General features: G+C 42.9%; 1 protein-coding gene across 2 annotated transcripts in view; it reads left to right on the forward strand.

Moving 5' to 3' along the window:
- Nucleotides 1-22,432, forward strand: part of Spin1 (spindlin 1) — a 47,999-nt gene that overhangs the window by 14,724 nt on the left and 10,843 nt on the right. For both annotated transcript variants that reach the window (XM_028772096.1, XM_028772097.1), the window contains exons 2-4: nt 5,869-6,075; nt 10,462-10,510; nt 21,757-22,010. In XM_028772096.1, coding sequence (XP_028627929.1) covers nt 6,024-6,075; nt 10,462-10,510; nt 21,757-22,010 — 355 coding nt within the window. In that variant the 5' untranslated portion in view covers nt 5,869-6,023. The remainder of the gene's footprint in view (nt 1-5,868; nt 6,076-10,461; nt 10,511-21,756; nt 22,011-22,432) is intronic.

Here is a 22,432-nt window from a genome sequence, read left to right on the forward strand (position 1 = left end):
TGGGATATGGAGGCAGGAGGATCAGAGGTTCAAATGCATCCTGGGCTATGTGAGAACCTGTCTCAAAAAAAAAAAATCTTACAGTAAATTATATACTTTAAAACGTAGCATCTGTGCTGCAGAAACCCGTTCTAAACTCAGCTTCTACCGCCGAATTTCTTCTTTATCATGCCTGTAAGTGCTTGTACACCGAGTCATCGTGCTGGCCTCGTGACTGACTTTTCCCTTTTCAAGTTTATTAGTCTATACTAATTAGACACAGTGGTGCTTCATTATGACACTGTGATACCCGATTATGAGGTATTGATTACATTCATCCCCGTTACCTCTTCTCGTCTCTCCTGCTCGTCCCCTTTCCCAACCAGCTCTTTGTTGACTTTTCATGTCATTTATTTATATCCTAAAGGAGTATGGATGAAGAGTCATTCACAGGAGCATAGGCAGCTTACTAATGGCTACGTCACTGCAGAACACCCCCTCTCCAACATTAACTGGTGCTCAGATTCCTTAAGCCTAAAGGCCTCCTGATCCCCTCTCCCTCATGGCATAACTGGCCCAGTCTTGTTCAGATTTTAGGCAGACAGCTGCTAAGATTCAAGAGCGAAACAGCAATGTTGTGTCTACAAGTGTTGTATACCACGCCTGCTCTTCCAGCTTTCACCTTATCCCATTCTCTCTCCTGTAGCAGTTCCTTGAGCTGCAGAGGGAGTGATAAAGATGCCTTATTTAAAGCTGGGTGCGGTGCACACCTTCAATCCCAGCACTGGGGAGGCAGAGGCAGGTGGATCTCTGAGTTGTCCACCCTGGTCTACAGAGCCCAGGACCTCCAGGACTACACAGAAATCCTGTCTAGAAAAAAAAGAAGAAAAGGTGTTCTTTTTAGGGTGAGCATTGGCATGCTTGTTCCCAGCACTTTGATGGTTATGGTCTCTGGGGTAACTGTAGTCCACTTCATGAAGCAACTGACGAGAGCTGACACCATCACTGTTAGAAGACATTAGGTTCATTCTCACCAGGCTTTTGCAACTTTAAACAGTAACAGCAGGTGGTTCCTACTAGTGTCTGTTGGTTTTGTTTTTAAGGTAGGGTCTGTATCCTTGACTGGCCTGGCACTGTGCACAGGGAGGAGTTGAAATGACTATCCGTGTGGTCCAAGTGGATAGGTTCTCTCTTCATCAAGATTTTGTTGACTGTGTAGGTTTACCTTCCATCATCAGAGATATTGAAAGTTGTCTTAGATTGCAGATGTCATGGAACTTTTAAGACAAACATGCTGTTCTTCGTAAATGAGTACTATGCCTAAGAAAATGACTCTTCACTTAGTAGATCTCGAATTCAGATTTAAGCCAGATTCATGTGTTTGATAATGTATATTCCTCCCACAAAGCTAGGGAAAGAAAGGTTATTTTTCTCTGTCACTGAAAGTGGGCTTTTTCTTCAAACCTACAAGTTCTCGTGGACACTGACTGTTGGTTGTTGGTTTTACAGTTTTAGTTAGTTCTGACACTGTCAACATGGAGTTGTATCAAATCCTGGAGACACACAAACACTTCACACCAAGTTGTGAGTCTCGGTTGTCATCTTTGTTTTTAACCCATAGGCTGTACCTTATTAAGTTTAACGATTTGTTACATTAGCTTGGACCTCAGGAAAGGTGTGTATTTGCTATATTTTTGGTTTATTACAAAGACCTCCTGGGATACCTACCTCTGTTCTCATCTACATGGAAACTCTAAAATGATAGCCGAGTTTTGCCTCGGCAGGATTGTGTACACTGTTGGCCATTCATTGGTGGTTGAGTCTGCAGCCCCCTTTCCCCTCTCTGGAGGTTTGGGCTACAGGTTGGAAGTTCTAAACTTCTCATCTTGGCAGTTACCATTGACATGTGTTTTTGGTTGTTAGTTCTCCTGTGTATATATTATGCACAAGTGGATCTGGTGTTAAGATTTTGCTTCAGCAATTATCAAATTTCTTCTTATTTAAACAGTGTTGGTGATAGCAGCTGGCTTTAGACTCTGGTTGGCCTGATACTTGAGATCTTCCTGCCTTACCCTCTTAAGTGCTCAGATTATAGGTTGGCACAAACCATCCTGCTTGATATCTGAAAAATTGAAATACCCATTTCATACCCTCCATGGTACAACATTGTCACTGATTTAGGTGTGCCTACCCCACCCACAGTATCATTGTAGTTCAGGCTTGCCCTGAGGACTCTTTTTTTCCTGCCTCAGCACATTCAGTGCCAGGTCACAGGCACGCTCTACCATGCCTGTTTATGTGTGTGTTTGTTTACAGTAAAGCATTTATTTCAGCAAGGTCAGTGACCTTGATCAGATTATTATATTCTGCTGGCCTTTTCAGTTTCCAGGGTGATGCTTCCAGGGTGATACAGGTGTGGTTTCTGCAGCATGCTGTGTGGAAGGCATGAAAGAGTCCATGGAAAGCACATACAGCCAGTTGTGTTTGCCATGCTGTGCCCACTCAGTGCAGCGCATTTTTATAAGTCACTTCAGCATCTTATAAATGGTCTTTAGGATCATTATTGAAGGATAATCTTGTTTGGAAATTAACCTCTTGAGAGATAAATTAAAGATCAGTAACCAGGTTGGGTAATTAGCGTCAGTCAACAAAGATAGACTTCAGGAAGAGATAGAATCTTCCCCAACTCTGTATTACTATGAAAAGTTTTGAGTGTTGATGAATATTAATTTGTCATATTCACTGTACCCTTGTGCATGTTTTGAGTCTCGGGTCATCAAGAGTCAACTGTGAGTACTTCCTATGATTTCCTGAGTGTGCTCTCACCATAGCCAGGGCTCTGGCTCTGGTTGATGTATAGGGAAAGAGGATGTTAGTAGAACTTAAGAACCTTTCCATTGTCTGTTCCCATTTCTTACCTGTTGTTGTTGTTAAATATATGTGTGAGTGTTTTGCTTTTGTAAATGTATTTTCACCATACCCGGAGGAGTCGTAAGAGAGTGTCAGATACCCTGGAACTGGAGTTACAGATGGCTATGAACTATTTGTGATGTGGGTGCTGTTAATTTATTTAACCCAGGAAGAGTAGGCCGTGCTTTTGATCACTGACCCATCTCTCCAGGCCCCTGATCCTTTTTAGTGACTTGCCAGTAAACTCCACTTGATGACTTTCCTGTAGCACTAGGGTAGGAGAGGAGGCCAGTGTAGTGTCTGCTATCCTAGAAAGGACGACATTTGTTTCATTTTTTTCCTTACTAAACTAACTGCATAATAAAATAACTTAAAGATGATCTGTGTCCCTAGAAAACTTGAATGAATTAAATTAGTTCAGTCAAAAGAGCAGTTCTATTTTCAGAATGCTGCTCTTTATCTGATTTTTCAAAGCACTCTGTGGCATCTCTTGAGACATGAACAGGGCTCAGCAGCTCCACTCAGTGTTTTGGGGAGGAGACTGCATTTCTTGATGGTTTTAAACAAGAGTTGGGATGAGCCTAAACTGTATTTACTGATTGTCACTCAGGAAGATAGAAGGAGTGTTGCATTGTTACCAATAGGAAACACAACTCTCACCTCAAAAGGAACATGTTAATTCTTGTGGCTGGCCGATGAAAAAAGATTCAGACTATTCTGATTGCCATGTGTTAATGTGGAAACAGTTTCACGGAATTTTTATGGTTTGGGAACAAAAAAAATCATAAGGCAAGACATTTCAAGTATATTGATGAAATATCAGATAGGCAAGCTATAGCAAAGATGGGTAATCTGTTACAAGTTTCGGATACTATATGAAGACATTCTGTACCTTCCATAGAGGAAGTTAGGTCAGACACTTAGGTGGACAATTAATGGTCTGTAAAGGGACTAAAGCTTGGCCAAGACAGAACATTTTGTCTCATTTTGGCTCATCCCACCATCATGAAGTTCTGATTAGTCAGCAGTAGGTGTGGCTTTTTTTCTAGGAACTTTACTGCACATTATTTTGTTCCAAAAGTCCCTTCGTAGAGCTGGGGAGATAGATGGCTCAGTGGTAAAAAGTACTTGCCATGTAAACCAGACATAGCATGAGTATCTAATGCCAGCAGTCCTGTGGAAAGATAGGGATAGGAGAATCCCTGGCAGCTCATGGGGTCAGACACAGCTGAAGAAAGACAGACAGGGCAGGATGAAGACTGATGGCCACCCCAGGCTGCTCGCAGATTTCTGCACCCCTGTACTGCATGCTCATAAATGATGTGTATATACACACATGACAGCAGAAAACAGACGACCCGTGTTTGCAGGACCTCAGTTTCTCTTAAAGGTTTGTTAAATCCAACTTCAAAATAGCAACAGAAAATGTTGCCATGATAGCTGAAACCTAGTAAGAAGAACACACACTTCAGAGCATTAGTAACCTAGAACTTCCAGAGCATTGATATTTATACAAGTTAAAGTTTTTCTTAATTTTTTGAGGTGGTTTTATAAATAAATGCAGAGGAGTTATGGCTACATTATTATTATTATTATTATTATCATCATTATTAAGTTTAAGATTTAGTTTTAGCTAGGTGTGGTGGTACAAATCTTTAATCCCAGCCCTTGGGAGGCAGAGGCTGATGTATTTCTGAGTTTGAGGCCAGCAAGGGCTGTTTATATAGTGAGACTGTATCAAACAAAAAAGATGTGCTTTTGTTTCATGTGTAATGAGTGCTTTGCTTTCCTGTGTATGGACCATGTGTCTACCTGGTCCCAAGGTCAGAAGAGTGTCAGAATCCCTTGGGATTGTAGCTTCTGCATTGGAGCCTCCAAGTTGGTGCTGGGAACTAAGCCTGGCTCTTCTACCATCTTTCCAGCCCCAGGGGTTGGCTTTTAAAGTTCTGATTCACTGCATCATGTTTATTATATGCTGTGGATGCTCTAGTGATGAAATTCATGTAGAGGAAGGTTAGAATTGGTTGAACCAATAACAGGACTGAGCCTGGAGGGCTTAGTGTTAGAGTAGCAAGGGGCTCTGCATGGCAGTCACTTAGGAGTGATAGGAAGTCCTTTGTAGTGCAAGCGTCAAGCCTGTGTGCTGGGTTGTGACTAGCAGTGCTGAATGCTACTCAGGTTACAAGAGAATTGAGGATAAGAGCTTGCACATTTTGCTTTCATGTTTAGTGCTTGCATTAAGCACCCCAGAAAGGGAGCTGGACCAGGGGCAGGAAGGTTGGGGAAAACTGAACACAGTAGAGAGGACCATGTGGATTGGGATGGACACTCCTTGTAATCTCAGCTAGAGACTGAATAGGGACAGATGGTTAAAAAATGATGGAGTGGTGGTGGTGCACAGAACTCTGAAATTGTTTATTTAGCAGTTACAAGTAACATACAAGACTGGCCACAGGAGCACTTGGAACAGTGTCTGATTGGGAAATGTATATATGGAAATGTTTACTCACTGGACTTTAAAGTCCCTGAAACCAGATTTCGTGAAACAATTTAGCATCTGCATGGGTGGGAACGTTTCTTTGGGAGTTCTCTTGGGTTTAGTGGATCTTTATGAGAGGTTAGGAGCAGAAAGGGAAAAACAAAAAGTTACGTTATCTTTTTCCCAAGATGCATCTCCCTTCCCTGAGTGGCCTGTACCGTGATCACCTCTCCTAGAAAAAAAAAAAAGGTGTGCCCCACTAAATCCTGGTGGTCACCTACCCTAGGGCGTAGCAGCAAGGTGTTTTATGTAGGACAGGGCTCTGAAGTCTCTGCACAGCCTCTTCTCCCCACTGGGTCTGACCTGTCTTCGCTTCCCCTTCTCACTGTCAGGTGTGACCTTTGCTGGGACCAGTGCCTTTAGTTGAGAATTGTGTTTACATTTCCTGTTACATTTAGAGGCTCACTAGGCGTTTTGCTGTCTTGATGCTCATTTTACAGAGTGCTTGGGATTCCATTTGTTTTTGCTGAACTTGTAAAGGAGACACCTGGATGGTGGATTAGCAAGAACACTGACCTGTGGGCAGCCTCATAGCTGAGAACATTGGATTTTCACCCTAGTCCAGCAGCTCTGCTGCTCACATAGATACAGATGAATGAAGACCCCATTCGGGAAGACACCTGGCCAGCGGTCCAGAGCTGATGCAGGTAAGCACTTGAGCACTTGTGTCGGTGTGCTGTACCTTTTAAAAGAACAGTGGTTTCACCTGGGCAATGTGTGCCCTTCTTCATGTTTTTGCTGCACTTGAAAGAAGAGCTTTGATTTATGCCAGATACTGTGTTTTGTATAACCTAGTAGGTGCTAAATAAATAAACAAGTGACTTTCAAGTAGCAGAATATAGTGAAGACTTTATTTTCACAAGAAGGTGAGATGTTAGCTTGTTGGATTTAGTGAGATTTAGAAGATTGGGTGGCTTTAGAGTAGGAGGAGGATCTTACTCAGTTTTTAGTATGCTGATTTAAAGCTTTGGATCTGAAATGAAAGAGACCTCATGAGCCTGTAATTCCTGCACTCTGAAGTGGAATCAGGAAGACCGGGAATTCTAGGGCCATCCTCCATTAACTAGCAAGTTTTCATCCTCCATTAAATAGTTCTAGGACAGCCTGGACTACATGAAGTCTTGTCTCAGAAACAAAATAAAAACCAAGCCTGTACACCTCCCCTGCTGGTTTTTTGTGGCACACAACTAAAAGCAACAGGAATAAAAGGGTAGTTTTTGAGACAGTGTTTCTCTCCCTGGCTGTCCTGGAACTCACTCTGTAAACCAGGCTGGGCTTGAACTCTGCCTCTCCAGTGCTGGGATTGTTAAAGACATGTGCCACCACCAACTGCTTTAAAAACCCCCCACACTTTAATACTCCCCCTCTCCCCCCAAAAGACCATATGGAATGTTTTATAAAATTAGCAAACGAGCCAGCTAACCTGCCTGCCTTTTCCTTCCTTTTTTTTTTTGGCCACAGGATCTTGACCATGCTGATCCTCCTGCTTTGGGATCGCAGGCATGTTGCACATGCTGTGCTGACAGATAATACTCTTGAGTACTTAATTGTGGCATTTGAACATTTGAAAAAAGTCTGTGATAGGGTTTAAGTGAGGTTGTTAGTGTCTCAGACCTTGTTGCCCAGGCTGGCCTCTCTCCTTGTTCTCTTGCCCATAGGCACCACAGCCGGCAAGCAGAGCATTTACAATTTAAAGAAGTCTAGCGTTTGTAGACAGGAGTCTCACCCTGGGGAGCCTCAGACCTAGCAAGTGCTGGCCTTGAACTTAGGTTTGGTCCTCCTGCTCCCCACTTCTGGGATTGTAGGTGTGCTGCATCCGTGCCTGGCTTCTTTCTTTGTTTATAATGATTTCGTTTTGTTGCCTACCAGCCTGGTTTTTTGTGTCACTCACTCTCTATTAGCTCATTCTCTGGTTCTGTGATTAGCTTAACCTCTTGGTAAAGCTATACTTCAGGGCATGAATGGCACCTGTGAGTCTCAGCCACCCTACCCTAGGGCACAGGACAGCTTGGTCAGATTTTCAGCCTTTACAGATACACTTAAGTGTGGGCCCCTTTAAGAGTGTGCCCTCAATCTCACTGGCTGCCTGGGCGCTACTAACTCCAGCAGCACCAGTGGAAGTTCTTCCTGCACAGCTTCCTGTGTAGGCTCTGACTGTCTAGGTTACCATCCTTTCCTCTCTAACATAGAAACTGTTGCTTGTCCTGGGACTTTCCATTCTCTGACTCAAGCGTGGTTGAGATTCATAGTGTTTTACTTGTGATAAGGACAGAGGAGCAAGAACAACTTAAACTCTATACAGATTGGGCCAGAAATTGGGAGATTGTCTTGGTTATGGTTTGTGGACTCTTTGGATGGCCTCTGTCTCACAAGTCCCTTGACTGCACTTCTGTTTTCAGGTCATCTCAAGAAGTCATGCTGCTTGGCTCCAGTGCCCACCCCATCTCACTGTGCGGCCTCAGTTATGTGTTCACACTTAGGATTGGTTGGTTATTTTGGCATTTATGCTTACTGTTATGTTACTGTTACTTACTTAGTAAAGTAGGTTCTTAGTAGGAAAGTCAGCACTGGGACATGATCTGTAGTGCACTGTGAAGCTTTGCTTCTAGGGACAGAGACAGTGGCCTGGCCTGACATCTGAGGTGCCAGTTTCCATAAGCCAGCATACTGTGTGCCCAGAGTAGGAGTGTGGGTGTGGAGGTGGGTTGTAAGGATTAGGATACTATGGGATGGGAGAGAGGGTGGACACACCTGGTATAGTATATACAGTTCTAGCATGCCTTGAGTGACTCCTTTCTCTGCACCTTGTCAAAGGTGTTTGAGAACACTTGAGGGATGGATGCTCTCACTTCAGGCCTTCCTGTGGCTGCTATACACTAACTAACTATCCTTTGTTTTTCCCTCAGTGGATCCAGGTACTAACATGCCATCTTTGTCTCTGACTGAAAAGTGTACAGGTTGTACAGTACCTTTAGTATTGAAGTTGTATAGATACCACCAATTCATATAAGGCCAAAGAGAAGGGAGTTTGTACATAGTGAAGAAGCCTTCCCGTCTTAGCCCTCTTGCTTCCCAGAAAGCCATTTGTCTGCCCTGTGTTAAAGCCGGCTTCATACTTGGCCATTTAATGTGCACACCCGATGAGTGAAAGTGCTGCTTGCTCTGCAGTGTTTAAGCTTGGATATATATCTTTTTTAATTTTTGCCATTTTCATTGTAACTATATCTTATACTGTGAATTCAGAAAAAGCTCAGAGAACTTTTTCTGTCATTATGCCTAGTTTAATGCTGACCTAGGTAAGCAAATATATTTTGTATGATTTCAGGATATTTTAAGGATATTAGATTCATGGTGTGAGTCAGCATATAGCTAGTATATCTGGGTGAGTGCTAACCTGGGGTCCAGAGGAAGTGTATATGACATGGCTTTCAAGTTGTCTGTAGTGGTGCTCAGGTGTCTGTGACATGGTTTTCTGCTTCCTGTTTACACCCCTTGCCAAGAGGAGAGTTTATATAACTAAATATACATGAGACAGATGTGGTTTTTTTTCCCCTCCGGTTTTTTTTTTTTTTTTTTTTTTTTTTTTTGATTTCAGGACTCTGTAATTAGGCTTATGTGTATTTAAGGTTATTGTGGCTTTTTGATTAATTAACTATACCATTTTTTTTTGTTTTTTTGTTTTTGATTTGTTTTTTTTTTGAGACAGGGTTTCTCTGTGTAGCCCTGGCTGTCCTGGAACTCACTTTGTAGACCAGGCTGGCCTCGAACTCAGAAATCCACCTGCCTCTGCCTCCCAAGTGCTGGGATTAAAGGTGTACGCCACCACTTCCTGGCTAACTATACCATTTTGAAGTATCTTTTGTGATCCATGGGAGACATTTGTCCTGAATTTAAATCTCTGTCAGTCTGTCAGCTTGCTCCCTCCTTCCCTCCCTCTCACCCTCCCTCTCACCCTCTCTCCCTCCCTCCCTCCCCCCCTCCCTCCCCCTCTCTCTCTCTCTCTCTGGTACAGCTGGACTGTTTGTATCCACTAAAGATACTCTGTCTGTCTGTCTGTCTGTCTGTCTCTCTCTCTCTCTTTCTCTCTGTGTGTGTCTGTGTGTGTGTGTGTGTTTTGACTGTCAAACTAAGGGTCTTGTGTATTCTAGCAAATGCTTTAGCAGTAAGTTAGACACCTAGGCCTTTCTTGTCTAAAAATTTTTAATAAAGGTAGTTGGACATTTTAGAGGACGTTGAAGTTTGTCAAGCAGATGCTGAGGGTGATTTGGTACTCTGTTTTCTGTAGGCTGGTGCTAAGAGTGGATTTGGTATTCTATGTAGGCTGTTGAGTTCTTGAGGAGTCTTTTTTTTTTTTAATTTTGTTTTGTTTCTGATTACGAGTCTAAGAAGTGACTAGATGGACCTTGAACAATGTTTTGGATTTGTGATTTTTCAGAATTTATTCATGTTCAGATTCCTGTTTAGCCAGAGTGTGAACCCCTGTTGGGCCCCAGTGCACTAAGCTTGGGAGTTCTCTTCTGAGTATCTCTCCTTGAATTCACTATACTGCTACATGCTAATAACAAACAGTCCTCCTTAACTCCAGTGTGGCTCTCTGCTTGGCAAGGTCATGCCCACTTCAAATACTGTGATCCAAAAAAGGCTTTCAGAAATGGATTCCTGGTCAGTGGTGGCCACCTCGTTTATTGGTCTGCTGTCAGCTCCTGTACGCCTTTGCTGCCTGGTGTCTCAAACCAGATGGTTCCTATGTTTTCTGGATTATGAGGGGGAAGAAGAGTTGTGTTCTGTACCATTTATTGATGTACGGTCAGGAGTAAACATTAATTTTATACATGTAACTGGTTTTGTTTTTATGGCTAATCTGGGAGTGAAGAATCACTGGTCATTTTGTCTGCTCAAAGTATGTCTTTTTCAGAAGTCAATAAACATTGTAGCTCTAACATGTTGGTGGTAAATGATCAGTTTCAGGCTTTATGAAGCAGGATTTTGTTTTTAACCCACTGTTTGCTGACTATAACTTGACTCTCTCACAGGCCATGCTGGAGTATCTGCAAACATGATGAAGAAGAGGACATCTCACAAGTAAGCAATGCTTAAGCCTGTTTTCAGATAACTAGCACTAAGACTACCTCTTAAGCCGAAGCTTTTTTATCATATCTGCACTTAAAGCCTAGTAACTGTTGGTGGTCACCCCCAACCCCCCTATCCATTCTTTGCTGGTCTAGATGGTGTGCTAGGTGTGTACTTCAGCTCTTAAAGTCTTTGGTTGTGGTCATTCTCTGCTTTAATGGGAGCCAGCTGCATGGTGGGAAACAACAGTGGGGAGAGTTAAGCACAGTGAAACCTAAACCTCCAGGTCTTGATCTGCTATGAGCCAAGTAGCTGAACAGAGGTATCTGATGCTAGGGTCTAGTTAGCCAGCTGCTGTGCTCTGTCTTGAACCTGTACTTTATAATTTAGTATTTTATTTATGTGTAATATAATTTATATATATGATATAATTTAAATTCCATTTAAAATAGAATTAGGGACCTTTTTTTCTGAAACATTGTCTCACTGTGTAGTCTGAGGTGGCCTAGAAAGTCTGACTCAACCTCCAACCTGCTGGGATCACATGTATGCAAGCATGTCACCAGGCCTGGCAGTTGTGTATTTAAAACGACAAGTGTATCCTAGACCTGTAGTTGCTATACAGTAGTGACTGCATTCCTACATCATGGATATACCACTCAACAATGACTTGGGAATGTAAGGTACTGTTGAAGGCCTTCCTCCCTTTGCCACTGTAAGCAGTCTGTAAAGTTACTCCTAGGCGGTCACAGGATATGTTTGAGTCCTTTAGTTGCCTCAGTGAAGCTCAAGAGAATAGGTTTCTTGGTCATGGTCTTGTGAAACAGGAGTGCCTTCAGTAATGGCTGATTTAACCAGACTCATCTCACATTCAGATGAGGACATAATGTAATACTCACCTAAAGAAATGACCTAAAAACAGACAATTGAAAGTTGGGTTAAGTGTGCCTTTCCGAGATGGAATAAACCTTTCCTTTCTTACTGTCTTCCTGGTTTTGCTGAATCCAGTGATGTGATCATTTTTGTAGTGGCTCTACTCATTGGCATGATATAAATGGTAAGCCAACTCCTGCCTCAAATGACAGAAATAAAAACCACAAATACTATGCAGTGAGTTGGAGACAAGTGAAAGACCACCGTTGTAAGATCAGATTAGATTTTGCCACCTAAAAGAAGTTAAGAATATTAGGTATAGAGTGTTAGCACCCCATCTCTTCTTACAAACCTATTTTCAAATAATTACTGTTGTTTAAAATTTCATTGACTTCAGAGGTTAGACATTTGTTTGATTCCACAGTGTTGTGCATGCATTTTGTCAAGGGATTTCTAGTTCCCTTTCCTAAGAAATGCTGAGCATGCATTAGCTTGCGAATATGACTTCTTCAGGCATAAGAAATAAGCACCTACTTCCCCCAGTCCCACAGGGCATTGAACTGGGATCAGAAGACCTGGAAGAGAGAACTAGAGGTCAGGGATACTCGAAGAATGACAGCTTGTCTAGTCTGATCAAACTGTTATTTTATTTTTTTCACACAGGGGTTATATACACATAAAGGCAGGATGTGGGGAGGGGGGTGATGCAGGAGCATAGGTGTTCTCAGGGTGAGTACAGATATCTTCCAGAACAGAGTGTTGGCTGGGTGAAGAAACAGGGAACAGGTCACTATGGCTCTGTCTATGATTCATTTGTTCTTATTTAAGCTGGTACTTTCCACCAAGGCTACCTCTCCACAAGATTTATGATTACTTGTTTTCATCCAGGCTGGTAGTTTTCCAAGTCCACCTGTCCACAAGATCCACAGCTATCTGTTCTAGGGCCAGTGCTTTCCATACAGACCAAAACCCTGTGTTAGTAGGCATTCATGGCCGACCCAGGCCTATGACTGATTTAGGCCTTCAGTGTATAAGCAAGGTTGCTCCCAACACCTACTTCTCAACACTGTCGGTATAGTTGATTGAGACGTATAATATCCAAGTATAAAATTGTCAAAGAATTAAAAACAAAACACTTCCCGGTTCATAGGCATACCAACGAAAAGAGTTCATGATGTGTGTTTCGCATTTGGGGACTCCATCTGCTCTTTCATAGGCTTGTTTAAGGCCAGAAGCCTTGAGGGTGTTGCTGTGCCCTAGAAAGTGAAATGAAAGTAGTTCTCACTGGAGATTTGCCGGTGGACAGAGTCTGAGAAAAAGCAAAAGTTCCTTTGTTGGGTGCTGCCTATAAAAGTCTTGAAAGGTGTAATAAGGACAGTACTTTGCAGATTCTTCCTGTTCTGGGGTATTGAACCAGATCATTGAGTGTTCATCTTTTCAGCATAGGTTTTTTTTTTTTTTCTACATTTTTTAAAAATGAAAACTAAAGCTGGGCGGTGGTAGCGCACGCCTTTAATCCCAGCACTTGGGAGGCAGAGGCAGGCGGATTTCTGAGTTCGAGGCCAGCCTGGTCTACAGAGTGAGTTCCAGGACAACCAGGGCTCCACAGAGAAACCTTGTCTCGAAAAACCAAAAAAAGAAAAAAGAAAAGAAAACTAAATACAGAACAGCAGAACCTCAGCTTCTCTCCTCAGTCCGTCCTTGACAGTGCTAGCTTGTTTCCTCCAGTTGTGAGAAGGCTCGGGAGATCTTAGAGTTATATGCTGAGGGAAGTCAGCAGAGCTGCAGTCAGAGCTCCCACAGCTGGCCCTAAGAGGGTCTAGGAGGATTCAAGGTTCAGTTCCACCTCAGCTGAAATGCTGCAAATGTAAGTGGTGTGAATTTGTTTTGACTACTGTCTCTGTTGGGGTCTAATCCAGGGCCTCAGTGGGCTAGGCAAGTGCTAGAATCAGCTTTGAATTTTGTTTTCAGTGAAGATCATCTTGGGTATCTGCTGGGTTTGGGAGACCAACATTAAGACAAGCCTTTCTGCCTTTTTTTTCTCCTTGAAGTTATTTGGGATGCTGTTGACTTGAGTGAGAATTCACTTGGGAAAGCATCCATGTGAACTCAGGTACAGTGAGTACTCTTGTTATCTTTAGATGTCATGTTAACTCAGCCCCTCCTCCATTTGAATAAGGGGATAGGGCTTCATTTCAAGGTACTGTCTTGAAAAAAGGAGGTGTCACGTGTTTCACTAATTTATTTTTACTTTTTCTTTTAAGATACAAATTTCCGCTATGTAAGTGCCTCTAGCTAGCCTGGAACTCATGTGGATCTGGCTGGCCTAACTCAAAAAGATCTCCTGCTTCTGCCTCCCGAGTACTAGAATTAAATGTGAACGCCACCATGCCCAATCCACTAATTTGCTTTTAGAGAGTAAATGATGGAGATGGATAGTCTATAGTTTGCCTGGCAAGCATCAGACCCTAGTTTAACAGCACCCTTGTTGCAAAGTCAGCTGCAGTAGTGCACATTTTTGGTCCCAGTGCTGGGGTAGTGGTGGGAGTGCTGAGACAGGTGGGTAACCTTACCCAATCTCCTGACCTCTCCGTGTTTAATGAGGGATTCCATCTCAGAAAATGAGGTGAAGAGTGTGAAGAAGACACCAGGTGTTGTCAGCTTCCAACTTCGATACATATGTGTGTGACATGCACAGCCGAGCCGTCTACAGGAATATCCACAAAAGAGTGGACTGTAACTAAAATGTAAACACCAACCACTAGTGGAGGGGGTCATTCACTTCCGTCTTCGTTGGTTTGTGGTGTGATCTGACATTCATGCTACTCTTGTCAAGTAGGAGTCTGAACTGATGCTAAAGGAGGTTCAGGAACTTGTCTGAGGCTTGACTAGTAGTCAGTAATTGCGCTCGGTCTAGAAGTGGGTTAAGTACAACATCACATCCATCTTGCTTCATGCTTTCTCGCCTCATCTGAACACGGGCTGAGTCACAAACACTCAGGTTCGTCAGCACTTGGTGCAGGCATCCAAGTGAACTGCAGTGTTAATGGTTGGTGTTAAGTCTGTCAGAACATGGACCGCTTTTGTCGTCATTTATTTAGGTAATGTGGAGTTTCCTCAGGTATGCTGGTGTTCTCACAGGGTTTACCTGAAACTATGGTGATGCGACAGTATCACCTAGGAATTTTACAAAATAACAACTGCTAGGGAAGCATGTTTTCTCTTTCTAATTGTTTACATTTGCAAAAAGACTTAAGTTTTGTAGAATTCAAAGAAAAAGAGTTGTTTTGACCTAACAGAACCAACTACAGTGGAAAGAATCACCTGTAAATAATCCATACAGCCAAGTTCGGCGTTTGGCAGATTGCCTAATGTTAGAATGGTGGTAGTTGACAAGGTTATTGTACATTGTCTTGGTCAGGGTTTTACTGCTGTGAACAGACACCATGACCAAGTCAACTCTTACCAGGATAACATTTAATTGGGGCTGGCTTACAGGTTCAGAGGTTCAGTCTATTATCAAAGTGGGAACATGGCAGTGTCCAGGCAGCCATGGTGCAGGAGGAGCTCAGAGTTCTACATCTTCATCTGAAGACTGCTAGCAGCAGAATACTGGCTTTCAGGCAGCTAGAAGCTAGACGAGGGTCTTAAGGCTCACACCCACAGTAACACACCTACTTCAACAAGGCCACACCTTCCAAAAAGTGTCTCTCCCTGGGGGGAGCATATATAAACCATCACATATGATGGATTAAGTATTGGCTACCAGAATAGAACTTCCTTTTTTACTTTCCTTTTAAAATGAGTAATGGGTTTTATTGTGGGCTTTTCATGCATGGCCAGTTTGTTGATCTCTGTCTCCCCATCCCTGCTATTGTCCCTGTGGACCTGCTCAGCTTTCATGTCATGCATTCTGTATTCTGTTACTCCCCCCCCCCCTTTTTTTAAGCTTGTATCTAACTCTCCCTTGAACATTTTAAAATCCAGGGACCATGTGTGAGAGAGAATATGGTCTTTGGCCCTTTGCTGGTCTGCTTAGGTGGGATTGCTCTGTCTGGGATCTTTACTGCTTCCACAGCATTTTGGTGATTGTTTTTTCTTTCTAATTTTCTAAGGAATGTCATTGGGATTTTGGTGAGGGCACAGAATCTTAGGTGGCTTTAGTTTTCAGTGTGATCTCTGTCAGTTCATGAGCACGAAGGTCTTCGTACCTTTTAGTATTTTCTTTCTTTGGTCTTGCAGATCTTCCATTGCAGAGGCCTTCAAGCTGCCAAGTTAGTTTTTCTCAGGTGGTCTTTGTTGTTCTTTTGGTTTGGGGACTGGAGAGAGCATGCTAGCTCTCTCTCTCTCTCTCTCTCTCTCTCTCTCTCTCTCTCTCTCTCTCTCACACACACACCACACACCACACACCACACACCACACACCATAAGTAGTTTTAAAGGCCTCTGACGTTAATTATCCTCTCCACATTCCTTCCTCTACCTTGCCCCATTTAATCTTTCCTTTTTTATTATTCCCTTTTCTTTATATCATTTAGTTTTCTCCATCCCTTTTTTTTGGGGGGGGGGGGTCGAGACAGGGTCTCTCTGTGTAGCCCTGGCTGTCCTGGAACTCACTCTGTAGACCAGGCTGGCCTCGAACTCAGAAATCCGCCTGCCTCTGCCTCCCAAGTGCTGGGATTAAAGGTGTGTGCCACCACTGCCCGGCTTCTCCATCCTTGAAATAATACTCTCTCCTCCAAATTTTCTCCATTTCTTTAAGAGCTTCATAAAGAACTTCCTCTGTTTTTCTGCCACTTTTTTCCAATATTGAGAAAAGTGAGTTTTCTTTAATCACAAGAACAACTATTTCTTGGATTATTCTTTCAGTGTTGTGTGTGTTCACATTGGTGGGGGTGAGGAAACATAGATGTGCATTTGGAGGCCAGTAATCGACTTCGGGTGTTTCTAAATTTGTTTCTGTTGAAATATATTGAGACAGTTTCTCACTTGAACACAGACCTTGCCAGTTTGGTTAGTCTAGCCAGCTCGCTCGCCCCAGGGCTCTTATCTCCTCTACTACCGTTCGAGGGAGCGAGCACCCGTGCGAGGGGCCAGAGCGCTGGAGATCAAAGCTCACATCACATCTTACCACATTTTCCTCCTGCTTGTTCAGGAAGCGTCTTACCCACTGAGTGTTCACCCCTCAGCCTCTTGAGAATTTTCAGTTTCACAAGATTCTAGAACAGTTGTAGAGCTGAAAGTCTCAGTGGTAACTTGTCATTCCAATGTTTGCTGTTTTAAAGATTAATTTTCTTTGAGAATTTCATACAATATAATTTGATCATATTCACCTCTCCTGAACTCCTCCCAGATCCACCTTCTCCACCCTCACTTCCCCACATCAAGTTCTTTTGTCTTTTCCTTTTTAAAACAATATTTTTTTATTAATTCTTTGACTTACACATTTATACAATGTAATTTTAAATAAAATAACTTCCATCATTCCTTTCTTTTCTTCCTCCAGTTGTCCCATATCCTTTCCTTCCATTCCATCACTCCCTAACCCCTTGCAAATTGAGAGCCTCTTTTCTGGTGTTTGCTTTTAAGCCACTGTGGATGGCAAAGTCTTGCCCAGTTCTTGGGAACAGGACATGTCATTGTCTGTCTGGGTCTCTTGTTTCTGCTTTGCCTGGGACTCACTATGTATTTGACATCACAAAGATGCATGGAATTGCTGGAGAGCAGGGCAGTGGCCTTTAACAAGGCCTTCAAGGAACCTGCATCCGTCTCCAGCCTCATAGGAAAGACCCTGGAGTTAGCAGCAAAACATGGGTTACATTCATGTTTTTAAAACATCTTTAAGTTCTTACTTATAATTTTAGATTTCTTTCATGGAGTTGGTGATCAAACCCGTGTCTTGGATATAGTAGGTAAGCAGTCCATCAATGAGCTCCAAACTTTCCTTTAACTGTAATAGCTGTATTGTTACTCTGGTGTAGTGACAGACCGTAATTACTTGGTCAGTAAGGTGTCTTACTAACATCTTCTTTCTGCTTTCTCATTAACTGTGTCAGTGAATAGTCATTATTTTCTTTCAGTAAAGCCATAACATAGATTCCCTTGGGATATTACTGTTCTGCATGGGGAAGCTTTGACATGTGGTGCCTTACTGGTTCATGAAAAAGATTCTCTGTTACATAAACAGATAAAAAATGGTACCCTGAACTGGGCATATGTCTTATAAGGTTATTGCTTTATTGCTCTATTGCTGTAAAGAAACACCATGATGAAGGCAACTTAAAAAGAAAATATTTCTTTGAGGGCTTGCTTACAGTTATAGAGAGTGAGTCCATGGTCACCATATAGCAGAGAGCGTTACAGTAGGCAGGCATGCACAGCAGTAGCTGAGAGCTTATATCTTACCCACACGTATAGGTGTGTGGGTAAGAGAAACAGAGTGAGACTGGGTCTGGTATGGGCTTTTGAAACCTCAAAGCCCACCCCCTAATGACACCTTTTCTCCAAGCAGGCCACACCTCCTAGCCTTCCTAAATAATTCACTGGGAACCAGACATTCAAATATATGAGCCTATGAGGCCATTCTCATTCAAATACCACAGCCTTGTACTGAGCACCTTACTTCCAGCACTCAGAATTCTGAGGCAGGAGGATCACTGTGAGTTCAAGGGCAATCTGAGCCATCGAGTGAGACCCTGACTCCAAAAAATGAAAAGGGGTGGTGAGATGCCACAGCCAGAAGAGATACTTGGTGCTAAACCTGGTGATTTGAGTTCTGTCCCAAGACCCACGTGACAGAAGGACAGAACTGATTCCTGTAAGTTGTCCTCTGATCCACACTCACACTGTGTTATAGATGTACCCACAGACACACACACCGTGGTGCAGATGCACCTACACATATGCACACAAAATAAGAATGAAAAGAAAATGGTACTCAACCATGATTTGCAATAGAATCAACATTTAAGTAGAGTGAGGTAGGAAAGTGCTGCCTTTCCATTTGACTTATGACTTACTTCATGATTTACTTAAGGCATGCTCTGACACGACTCATACAGAGTCAATACGATCTCCAGCAAAATCCCAGTGGTATTTCTTGTGCAGAACAAGAAAAGTACTTCCCTAATTCATATGGAAGTAGCAAAGATTCAAAATAAACAAAGCAATCCTAAGAAGAAATAACAATGTCTATTGTTTAGGATTTGGGAAGTTACAATGGCGAGTGTTTGAAGTTAGGAACTGGTATATATGACCAAATCCTGTCCTTGGTCAGGTGAGGCACCTGCTTTAGCCTTTGTTATAAGCCTGTTCCTATAAAGGGGAGTTCTCTGAGACATGGGCATAAACATTGAAAGGCTTATGACTGATTGCTTGAAGACAAGGACATACACACCCCGCACCCCCAGGAGGACAGATGCCTGTTTCTAGAAACTACACATGTCTAGAAGTCCTTTTTTGAGTCTGAGTGTTAGTTAGAAGCTTTGATAGGTTTATTGAAGCTTTTCTTCTCATGTCGTATTGGATATGTTGTGTAAGAGATTGAGAATTGTGTTAAATCTATAATGTCAGAAGTTACATATTTTGATTGATTCTTAAATACTGTGAGACTGACATGTGAGTAGTTTCTTACACCTGAAGTTGACCTGGGAGGATTTGTGACTATTTGAGAGAGTAAAGAAAGTGTGCTTGTGAGTTCTACTAGAATCACCACCATCCAATGCTGCTCACCCTTGAGGGAACAGTTGTCTCCCTGAATTAGCAATCTCAGTAATAAGTGATCGTGTGGGAACTAGGAGATAGCTCAGAGAGAAAAAGTGCTTGCCTCACAAGCCTGGTGACTCAAGTTCAATTCCCTAGACACATGTAGTGTATAAGAAGAGAATCAACTCTGACCTCCACAGATGCATTGTGGTGTGCACATGCTTGTGTGCGTATATGCTGTTTATGTTGGCATTTGACAGCAGGCTGCACATAGCTCCTGTTGTAGTGCTTATACCTGCCACCTTAGGTTTACCCTGCCTCCCTTCACCACTCATGTCTGTGTAAACGGAAACCTGTGCGTCCACTTCCTCAGATTCCTCTAGGTTTGTCTGCATGACCAAATCCTTTTGGTTGGTTGTTTCTTCCCTTGCCTAGCTTTTTCATGTTGTGTCTTACCTGACTATCTCACTGAGCTTTTCCATTTGGTGATACATGTTCCTGTGTAAGAATTCTCTGGAGCAAGAGAATCAGTAGAACATAGAAGAGCATTATGAGATTGTGAGAAGTTGAGTCATGCAATATGGAGGCAAGGAAGTCCTCTCAGTTTGCAGTGTTTGAGGCAGAGGCCTGGGAGAGCTGATGGTAGAGTCCAGTCTTAGTGCAAAGCTGGAGAACCAGGAACCAGAAAACCATATTCCTGCCTATTGTGTTCAGGCCCTCATTTGTACTGAGGAGGTCACATTATTTTTCCTCAACCCAGTAGTTCAAATACTGACCTCGATGTAGAACATTCTCAAACAACATCCAGAAACAAACATCTAATCTGGGCACCTCTTGGCACAGTCAATTGGAAGCTTCTCTTTCCTTTGCTTAGTGCTAGTAATAGTTTTATCTATTTAAAATATGGGTATATTTTTCTGGCCAGCTTGTACTGCCAATCACAACTCAATTAAGAACATTTCTTTCCTCTTTAAGGTACTTTTGCATATTGTTTAGCAGGACTCTAGGGCTGGAAGGGAGGGAAGAAGATAAGCAGTTACTCCCTTTGCCTCAGACTTCCCAAGCTTCCTCAGTTTAGCTCATGCTGGCTTATTTCAAAGAGGGCTCTTAACCACCTGTATTTACTGCTTTGTTTACTTGGTTTTCTGTTTGTTTTTCTGGATCTGCCTCTGGACTTATTTCCTGGCTCTGTTCACACCCTGCTTAGTTAGGGTTTTGCACTCCAGTGAGGTAGTCTGGGGACATAGCTCTCCTTAGGAGGAAGGTGTGCTGCTTTTCCAAGAGCTTTTGAGGGCAGGAAATGGGGGAGGAGGTGTGGAGGTGTCTGCCTTCTAGGGGCTGCACTTTCCTCACTCCTTTTTCCCAGTCCCACTGTGTGCCTTGGCTCCTCCCTCCCTCCCTCCCTCCCTCCCTCCCTCCCTCCCTCCCTCCCTCCCTCATTGGCTCCGAAGTGCTTCCTCATGTTTTCAAGAGACCATTGTCTCCAGGACCTCTGGCAAGGCTAAGAGCATGCAAACAATACATTTCTTTTATATATCTTTAGTTATTGTAAGTATGGTTTTGTTTTTTTTAAGAAATTAATTGTGGTTATCATACATATTTGTAAAATATGAAGAAAGCCTCTTCAGCCCTGTTTTGCTCTCAGCACATAACATCTGTCAAGTTGGTTTGGCCTGGGTTGCATCCATGCCAAGTCTTGTCCTTTTTTTATTTAAAGTGAAATGAAGTGTGCCCTCCCCCCGCCCCCAATATCAGACGCCAGGATAGGGGCCCGTGGTCTGAGTGGGTAAAGTGCTTTCTGAATAAGCATAAGGACCTGGGTTTTGGGTCCCCAGATGGGCCATTTGTCTCTAACTTCAGTTGTTTGGAGGTATGGCAGAGATGGGGGGATCCTGGGAACTCATTGCCAGCCAGTTTAGCCTAAATGGCAAGTTCCAGATGCAGTGAGAGACCCTGCTTTGAAACACATGGTGCAGAGCAGTAGAGGAAGACACCTGAAAGCACCCCTGGCCTCTGCATGAACACTCATTCTTGTATGTGCATGTGTGTGCACACAAATAGCCAGAGTATTAGCATCTTATGTAAATATTTCAACCACTAGGAGTACAAAACCACCAAAGTTTGATGTTACTGCAATATTTTTCATGTGTTAGTATTTGTCATAAACTATTAAAATGTGCTCATGAGATATTCAAGTATGTGAGGAAATTGGGCTTCTGAGAGAACTGTAGTGCATGCACACACAGTTCAACTAACTGATTTACAGTCGACTTTAAGGTTACCAGGGCATAAGGAGGAGTGAAATACTTTGTTTAATGTACTTGTGAGTGCTTCCATCATACCTGTATGCACATGTGTGCCTGATGTCTGAGGAGACCAGAAATGGCCATTGGAACTGGGTACAGGCAGTTATAAAATTCCATATGGATATTGGAAACCGAATTTGGGTCATCTGCAGGATCAGCAAATGTTGTTTGCCTACTGAGGCATTTCTTTAGCCTGTTGTTTTTGAAGCACATTTTGCTATGCAGCCTGGGCATGCCTCAGACTTGCCGTCCTGGCTCACCAGTAGGCGTTTGTCTGTGCTTAGAATCATGTATGTGAAGAACATGCAAGCTGGTGGCTATATTGGGTCCAGATTTGCATTCTTGTGAGAATAATATATTGTATGTGTGAATACAGAAAACATCGGACCAGTGTGGGACCAAGCAAGCCTGTGTCCCAGCCCCGGCGGAACATCGTAGGCTGCAGGATCCAGCATGGGTGGAGAGAGGGCAACGGCCCTGTCACCCAGTGGAAGGGGACTGTCCTGGACCAGGTGCCTGTGAACCCTTCCCTGTATCTTATAAAGTATGACGGATTTGACTGTGTTTATGGACTAGAACTTAATAAAGATGAAAGAGTTTCTGCGCTTGAAGTCCTCCCTGACAGAGTTGGTAAGTTTTTAAAGTTATTTTACAAACATTATTTTTAAAAGTGATAATTGAATGCTTTTTGATTCTCATTTTCTGTGTTTTAGCTTGTATCAGACCTCAAGAACCTCTGATAAACATCACTTACAAACAGAACTGACCCAGAGCAGATGTTCTGAAACCATAGTTCAGGGCCTGATGAAGGGTATAAAGATACGTATTTGACCTAGAGGTCTTCAGTCTCCCAGCTGTTCAGTGTTGTCAGGGGTCAGCATCGACGCTCTGGCATGATGTGTTGACTTCACTGCTCAGTCAGTCTCAGCTTTTCACTCATTGTCTGTCACCAACGGTAATTGTACTTAGAACTACAGCGGAAGCATCCAGGATGCTTCTGTCTATTCTTCAGGAAGTTTTGAAAGTGGAAAGCTTTGATGTTATGTCATATG

The sequence above is a fragment of the Grammomys surdaster genome, unplaced genomic scaffold (genome assembly GCF_004785775.1).
Source record: "Grammomys surdaster isolate TR1022 unplaced genomic scaffold, NIH_TR_1.0 211, whole genome shotgun sequence".
Lineage (NCBI taxonomy): Eukaryota > Metazoa > Chordata > Mammalia > Rodentia > Muridae > Grammomys > Grammomys surdaster.